Below are 8,458 nucleotides of genomic sequence, written 5' to 3'. Positions count from 1 at the left end.
GCTTTACTGGGGATATTTACCAATTATTAGGCACGGGGGCAATATAAATAATAAAATAAAATAGAGGGAGCCAGTTGCAAAGTACAGATCGTCGAAAATAACAGCAAAAGCTCACCGGCCAACCCTCTTCGCCGGTTGAAGAGAGGTAGCCGGTTACGAAACCCCCTTAGGTTTTTTGGGTTTACTCCGTGTGCCCAGTAACCCGGTGATGCCCCGTCGGGCCAATGCAGGCTACGTTCGTAGTTCTGAGGTGGAGGACTCTATCGGCGGCCCGATGCCTCCCAGAGGAACCCCGAGCTGCATCATGATTCGAAACTATGACCTCCCTTAAGTCCGGGTTTTTGGCAAGGTGAACTAGCAGGCTCGCAGGCCGAGGACCACCGCCTAACCGCTGGGCTACCCGGTCCGTGGTCCTCGTTGGAAATCAACTACGCAAACCTTTCTTATGAACGGGCGCCAGCCAGTGGGATTTCTGCTGCACATTTCCCCCGCCGCCTTCCATCTTCACTCACGTTACCGCGATCCAGAACAGCAACAAAGGCGAAACCGCCTACCCTCATCAATTGCAACAACAACCACTAAACCCTCGAGGGCATCACCTCCCCTTAAAAACAGGCACCCTCTTCTCCGCAAACGCCTTCAACGCCTCATCCCGATCCTCCGTCCTTACCACCCTCTGATACATCTGATTCTCCACCACCTCACTAGGCTCCTCCACCGCCCGAATCGCCGCCCGCACCGCAATTGGTCCGCCCTCACAAATCTCCCCCGCCAGCCTCACCGCCTCACTCAGCGCGGCCCGCCTTGCCATCACCAACACCGCGACCTCCCTCTCCTTCTCCCCCATCCCCTCCAACTCCTGCGCCTGCGCGCCCCCCGCGGGCGGGACCTCGACCAACCTGTCCGCAAGACCGAGAAAATACGCCTCGGGAGCGGAGACGCGCCGGCCCGTCAGGATGAGGTCGCGCGCGCGCGGGACGCCGATGAGTGCGGGGAGGCGGTGGGTGCCGCCCGCGCCGGGGATGATGCCGAGGCGGGTCTCGGGGAGGCCGACGACGGCGTTGGAGGTGAGGACGCGGAAGTGCGTGGACAGGGCGAGCTCGAGGCCGCCGCCGAGGGCGAGGGAGGAGATGGCGGAGATGGTGGGGATGGGGAGGGTCGAGAGGGAGGTGAGCGTCGTGCGGAGGGTGAGCAGGAATGCGGCCGTTTCTGGGGGAGAAAAGGGAAAGGGGGTGTTAGCGGGGGAGGGAAATGGAGGGGGGTGGGGTTTGGGTTGGTTGGGTTGGGCAGGGTGGACTCACTCCTCCTGGGTGAATGTCTTGCGCTCTTTGAGGTCTGCGCCCGGCGCAGAATGAGCTATCGAACTGCTGAGGCGAGAATCAGGGCTCGTGTTGGGCCCTTTTGGTCCTTCCCTGCTGGCGCCGCCGAACTTCTTTTTTCCATGTCGGGGGGGGGGGATTTCCTCCGCCCGTTGCGGGCGTCGTACTGCTCGTGGACGGCGTCAATCTCTTCGCGCAGAGATGACAGCAGCCCCCGGGAGATGGCATTGCGTGCCGCCGGTCGATTGAGCTCGAGGATGCGGATGTGACCCGAGTTCGAGGCGGGCAGGTGGGTAATTGGATGAGGGGCCCGGTGTGGTCTCGGTTGTGTCCTCACATTCGGGGCGCCATTCGGCCGGCGACGTGCAGGGTAGCCGACGCTTTGAGCGTCAGAGTAAATCTCGGAGGCATCTTGAGTGGATTGATTGTCCGGCAGCGTGATGCTGTAGTCGGCGACTTGGAGGTGTGGAGGTGCTGTTGGAAGTCCACGCTTTGTCGTTTTCCCTTGTTGTGGGATGACGTCCGGGCGGGCTCGGCTAACGTCGGCGATTGTGTGAAGTGGTGTTGCCGCGCCGACCTCCGAAACATCACCAAATACCCCTGAATAAAAACACCAGAACGCCTTCGCTTGCGCATGGCCGCAGTTGGGATAGAAATTGATCAACTTATTTTTGGCTCAACCAGTCCCAAGCATCCGATTCCTCGGGCTGGTTCGAAAGGAGGATTCAAATTGCCCAGGTCAAAAAATGAGTTCAAGATGCGATCGTCATGGGAGTTTCCCTCAATAGCAGAGCTCTTTCTTTTCCTGTTGTTTCGACTTCTCCTGTACGGTTTTTTATCTCTCAGAACTCCTGTCGTTATGGTTAAGTGACGATCTTGTCCCCGAGCTCCGCCTTACAACCATAAAGGTTTATCAACAACAGGGATGAGTGTAACTGTTGTTCGTCATTGGCGGCCTTCACGGCGAAATCAGCCTTTCTTTTCTCAGTCAAGCTTTTGGAGAGCCTTGAGCACATACCCGTGGGTCCGAACCCAGATTTCCGCGAGCTACCGCGGGCCAGGTTCTTGGAACACCGGGAGAGATAACCACTCCGGACCACCTGGACGGTCTCCCCAAGCTCGCTCCACTTGTGCGCCCATGACTTCCCGAGTCGAGATTGAGAACCCAGGGCTTTGGAACTCAGCACAATGCAAAAACCCGAACAGCAATCTAGAATCTTCCTCAGACCGCGATACACCTTGTTAAAGCCTCTCCTAAAATAACTCCCCTTGGAAATTACGGACCAACCCACCGCGAACCATCCCCGTAGCTGATCATTACCCAGCAATGCAAGCCGTGAGTCCCGACAAGCCCGAGCACAGCACAAACCCTAACTCCGCCGTCGGCGCAATACCACCTTGGCAAAGGCAGCAGCTGCCTTCGTTTCACCATCGGCGGACCCCTCCTCTCACCGGACACTTGAAACGAGGAAACGAAAAGCAAAAAGGAAAAAAAAAAAACAAGGCAAAGTCCCGTCACCTCAGCCCACCAAGGCCAAGTGTGAACACGAAACCTTCATTTCCAAGCATGGTAAGGGAGCACAGCCCCTCGGATGCCTCACAAGTCCAACGCAAGCAAGCTGGCACGCCACGCCACGCAAAACGAGCATGCAAAAATACATCCCCACAAGAAAGAAACAAGGCACGAGCGGTTGTTGCGAGACTGCCGAAGGTATGCACCTAACTCTGCTCGGGCCTCGCGATCGACAAGCCGCATGAGAGAGGTGTTTCCCCCCTCTCTTCCCCCCATTTCCCATTGAGCAGCCGAACCGAGCTGTGTGCAATTGCGGGAGGTTGGAAACGCAAAAGCGGGACGGGAGGGAAGGGGAGGGAGGGGGGGCGACGATCCGGGTATTTCAGGTGATCTGCTTGCCTTTTGCGGATCTCATCACATCATGGGGAGAATAGCGGGAAGTGGCAGGAGGGGCAAATAAATGCCGCCGTTGCGGAGGGGGGGAACAGGACGAGTAGGTTTAAAGTTTGTATTTGTATTGAAGTAATTTTAGAGAGGCCCAACACTATCAATGACAGAAGTGAAGCGGCTGTTTAGGTTTTTTAGGAAGTTCATTAGGAGGGAGGCCCCCTCGTTGCGCAAGGAACGGTCCACCACTCGGTGTTTGTGGTTAATTAAAAGCAGCTGGGTAAAAGTGCAGGTCCGTCCGCAGAAGAACTCACACAACACGCCGAACAAGACCCCGAGGAGTGGATTCTGCGCCCATTGATTGTTTCTGACTCGTTCTGAAAGAAGTTGTGAGGCCCGACGGTCAGACATGATGAATGTCGTCGGGGACTCGGGTACTGGTCTAAAAAGTGTAACGAAAGAGAAAGGGAGAGCAGCAGCACAGCATGCCGGGCCGGCCACACAGCAACCCAAGTGTGCAGCCCCCGGAGATGCCCGCGCCAACCGTACAAACGAAAAAAGAGACGCCCCCAGGTAGGTTTCGTTCGTGTGATGGCTCAGTCGATCCGCCACCGAGTGCGCGATAAGACTTGTAGAATAGCCTTCCCCCCACCACCCTTCCCCAAAACGCCGGTTATGCAAATGTGAAATACAGGCGAATTCGTTGGTCGTTATCACTGTGGTGGTGCGATCATGCGTTGGTGACCTAGGCTTGTTAGCAATGCACTCTGGCGCGCACCCAAAATGGAACGTACACGAAGGATCCTCCTGGAGTAATCTTGGTTGTCGGCGATGCTGCCGTCACTCATCCTCCGGTGGGCCATCACTGGGTCCATCCGGGAATCCGTTGTGGATGTGCCTCCGCTGCTCCTAGGAGGTTTGCCGATAAAGGCATTGACTGCGGCGTTACGACGGTGCTCCTCCTCGATCTCTTGGTTCCGCTTGCGGCGCATGTATAAATAGCCGCCACCCAGTAACGCCGCAATTACTACGACTCCTACGACGACTCCGGCGGCGATGCCGGCCACATTGGGGCTGCTGCCAGAGCCCTGTTCGCCCTCCGGCTCGCTGGTGGGCGACGCCGTGACTACGACGGTCTCCTGGGGGGATGAGTCGGTTTCCGTCGCTTTGGGGGCGTCCGAGCTTGTCGATTTTTTGGGCGAGTCTTCGTACTTAACGGACAGCGTAATGCCGGTGTGGTAAATGGTCCAGAAGTCAAGGCCACCGCCTGGCCAGTTCGGTTAGTTCCCTGGTCTAGACAGTTCCATGTAGCAACAACTCACATGCGTGCTCGCCAAAACCTGTGCAACCGACATCGCAATTCTTGGAGTCCACCAGATCATCCTTGGGCGGGTACTTGTGGCCGCACCAGCATTGGTTCCCGCCTGTCGTGCCGCCAACCTCGAAGCCCTCTGCGCGGCAGAGATCGTTGCCGCATGACCCGATCGTGTTCCATTCAATGATTTTCTGGAACTTGAGTTTGCCCGCAGATTTGAAACACCCTTGGATCGTCGAACCCGACAGCGTGGGTGGTTCTATCGGGCTGCTGCACACCCTTCACGTACCGTGCCGCAACCTCGGCATGTTTCCTCTCTGGAGTAACGGATATGAAGTTCCCTGGCAGCGCGTCGGCGAAAGCGACAGCCGCCGCGGCGATCAAAACCATAGACCTCATTATGAATGCGTCGGAGGAATCGCTGCCTGACTGTCGTGCGGTGGTTGAGGCGGAGACACCGTCAGTCTCGCTTTGTAAGGTGGTTGTGGCTGGCGAATCGGGCGTATATTTGTATCGTCGGCTTCTTCGGAAGCTTGTCGTTCGGCGGCAAACGTCTCGGCTGTCGTCGACCAGCGGCTCACAGCACCTTTCGAGAAAAGAACGAGTGCCTGTGACTGAAGGCAAACAGAAAAACGAACGAACGGGTTTGCGTCCCCGCGGAAATGAACCGCAAGTTGCTGAACGAGTGTTGTGTGGTCGGCGGTGGTTGCCGACGTTTGTCTGCGTTTTTCCTTTTTAGCGGCCTGGCGCTACAAATGAGGGGGCATTTCCTGGCTTCCGCAGCGTGCTGATGGGCAACGATGCAACTTGGAAGGGCCGAAAATGACTTTCCCAAGGTGGAGTGAGGACATACACGATGGCTCAAAGGAGTGACTGGAGAGAATGACTGTCGTTTTGTTGCGAGGACGAAGTCAGGCAGGAAGGGAGACAGCGAAACCCACAAAGGCCTCGTCCTCCGAGCCACAGGGGAAGCGAGAACGAAATTGCACTGGGGACCTCGGGATGACGCCGGGGCAGTCCTGCACAAGGACCCCTGCTCTTTCGGCCGTTCCTGACCAGAGAGAAGCAAGGCACCGCACTTCCACCCCTGGAACCATTCCTCTTCGGGGGTAGCGCGGTGGATTCTTTGAACGGCAGGTTGGGCCAATCATGCAGTGTGCCATCCACAAGCCATGTCCTGACAGCTGGCCATTGGCTAGGCCGAACGCGCCAGCTCGAGGTAATTTCAGGGGGACGCCGATCGCTCGAAGGAAGCAGAAGTCCCGCCAACTGCAATCTGTTATCGGCGAGCAATTTCTGTTAAGCCTCAAGGCGAATTCGGGCGAATTCCATATTGCGTGTTAACAGCGACCACCATCTGAGCGCCCGCAGTACAGTTTTGCTGTGGTTTGCTGGCTGGTTTATCGGCACGCCACCCACCTCCAATTATTCAAGGTGACACCTGTCGAGGACGCACAAGCAGGTTGTGAAGGGCCGGATAAATCACATAAATACTGTGTACAGATTACGAAGAGTGCTGGCCGCTTCGGTCGCAGCTCTCTTGGCCAAACGGCCAGGATGTCCCGTCCCTGCAGAAAACGTGTTGTGGTCTCGATTCCGGTCTTCGAGGTGCAGCGCGACCAGGATTCGGCAACTTGAAACAAGAAACACGGGGAAGGGTGGGGGAACGATTCTTCTTCCTCCGTCCCTCTTTTGGCGGTGAGAATTGCAGAAAACCGGCTCGGCTGGCTAGGCCTTTGCAGAGTCGAGGCCGAGACACTCTGTTCTTTTTTGGCAATCACTTGTGTTGCGTTGCTTTCGGTCGTCAGACGACAAAATTGGAATTCCGAATGAACACGAGCAAACACCGCTCGAACCGAATGACGGAACGGCTCCACGGCGGGGTGGTTGCATAACCCGTACCTGCGTGCACAGCCTCAGCGACGCAACCACCTCGGAAGCATCCGTCTCTGCTCAATTGATCCTGCCCTGCCAGTTCCAAGATTGCTGTTGAATCCTCTCAGGGGTTGGTCCCTGGCTTTCCTTTATCAAAGACTTTGCATGAAGCTCGGTCAACGGTTTGGCCAACTTTTCGGTAAGAGGTAAAGATGGCTCAAGTACGAATACATCGGAGAAATCACCGAGCCGGGAATTGAAAGCCACAATACGGATCTTACTCGTGCTTGCAAACTTAACTGTTGCTGACTCGCCCCACTCACACAACTACGTGTCACGACAAGCTGAAGTAAGGTACCTAAAGGACGCGCAACGTTTGTATAGATAATGGATGTAATCAAAGGAACTAATTTAGACACAGCTATCTTGCCCTAGTATTGTAATAATGATAATGCAGTCTTGAAAGCGGTGTCATTTCGGTCTCTCGCAACATTGAAGGACGTAGGCGAGACCAACCTAAAAAAGACTATCACAGCAAGAGCCAGATGAGGGAAGCACGCAGGATCCCGAGGTACAGATGACTGTTTGCCCTCCCGTCAAGGCCACAATAAATGCAACTCACCTCCGAACCAAAGGTATGGTTGCCGCACACTCCACCCAGAGTCTCTCACCATCCTTCTCTTGGCACTCCAGTTCAGGGCGCCGACGGTGTGAGATAGAGTAGAGGTGGCCGTGGCGTCGAACTGGCGAATCACCTTGCCGGTTATACCGTACTCTGACTGGGTCAGGCTGAGCACATCAACCCAACCTTTCCACGACAATGCCCGCTGGTGCTCGCACCAGTTTTGACAGTGAAGTGGATGTCAATCTTTTGTGCAGTCTTGACGAAGGCGTCGATCTAATTCCCAAATTGTAAAAGTGCCGACTTGAGCATTCCACGATGCATTCCTATTGTCGACCGGTTCCGCTTCAGCTTCTCATAGGTAAAGACTCATGAGTGGGTTGGTCGGCGACTTCAATTAGCACGCAAAGCGTTTTAATGGGAATGATTATCGAGTTGTCGTTGTTCAAAGCAGGAAGAAGCTGGGTGCTAATCTAATGGTTTCCTTCACCAAGTGTTGGTGGCGAGTAGGGAGCAAGCTCTCGGCCACTTCGTGGAACCGGCTTTCTCAGCATACTCGACCCATATATCGGACCAGAATAAGGGCTGCCTTGTCACAAAAGCCTGGGACGGCTCTATATGGGCTTGTATGCCAGGTTTGTAGGGCCGACGAGAGGTGACCCAACTTCGCCGCCTGTGCCTCGGGGGTATGCACAGAAGTTGTAATATCTATTGCAAATCGGGGACAATGAGGGTTTGAATCATGTTGTTCAGATGGCAAGAGGTGTGACTGGACCAAGAGGGCCAAGACGGTTATCATGCGGTGAAGCTGACCCCAGGATGGAATGCAACAAACATAAACAAAATATAAATTTTGAAGCAGAGCCAAATGGCAAGTAAATATCCAGTCCGGGGCGCCAGTCATCCAAGCCCATCATCTACTCTCGGAGACAAAAGAAAACGCTATAAGTGAGTTAGAAAATAACAAATAAAACCCTCCAAGAAGCCATCTTCTTCCGAAGATCTCATGGTATCCATGCCCATGAAAAGTCCCACGCCTAATTGTACACACCCATGAAGAGAAGGTCCATATGAATACACCACATCCCACAACCTCCAAGAAACTTGACCAGCGCCGGGAGACCACGTCGCGCTGGTAGGTTTCAATCGATGACAAAAGAAAACCGCCGACAGGCGCCCAAACTCCCCACAGTCCATGTCCATACCCCATCCCCAAAATCAGTTACCCAGAAAACAATCCTTCCTTCTTCAACCCCTCCCCCTAACCCTTCCCCCTCCAACCTCTCCTGGGTAGGTACCCAACAACCCTACACCGTCCCAAAAAACACATCCTCCCCACTCGTAAACATACTCACCGGATCAAACCCCTCCTCCACCATCTCCCCAAACCTGCCCACCCCGCCACCACCAAACCCCCCCTTCTCCAA

At 55.2% G+C, this 8,458-nt stretch overlaps 2 protein-coding genes across 2 annotated transcripts in view; both read right to left on the bottom strand.

The window, feature by feature from the left end:
* Positions 1-595: 595 nt before the first annotated feature.
* On the bottom strand, positions 596-4,933 carry CHGG_09934 (uncharacterized protein; the record flags this gene model as incomplete). Its single annotated transcript, XM_001227860.1, has 7 exons — positions 596-1,209; positions 1,302-1,356; positions 1,498-1,919; positions 2,218-2,629; positions 4,014-4,486; positions 4,542-4,813; positions 4,929-4,933. The coding sequence occupies 7 exons, from the start codon at positions 4,931-4,933 to the stop codon at positions 596-598; spliced, it is 2,253 nt and encodes a 750-aa protein (XP_001227861.1).
* Positions 4,934-6,820: 1,887 nt separating this feature from the next.
* Positions 6,821-8,458, bottom strand: part of CHGG_09933 (uncharacterized protein) — a gene marked incomplete at both ends in the record, with an annotated part of 4,097 nt that continues 2,459 nt past the window's right edge. The window contains 2 exons of the mRNA XM_001227859.1: positions 6,821-6,840; positions 7,032-7,188. Of these exons, the coding sequence (XP_001227860.1) occupies positions 6,821-6,840; positions 7,032-7,188 (177 nt within the window). The remainder of the gene's footprint in view (positions 6,841-7,031; positions 7,189-8,458) is intronic.

This window comes from Chaetomium globosum, genomic scaffold (genome assembly GCF_000143365.1).
Source record: "Chaetomium globosum CBS 148.51 scaffold_7 genomic scaffold, whole genome shotgun sequence".
Lineage (NCBI taxonomy): Eukaryota > Fungi > Ascomycota > Sordariomycetes > Sordariales > Chaetomiaceae > Chaetomium > Chaetomium globosum.
This window is presented reverse-complemented; position numbering and strand designations above follow the sequence as displayed.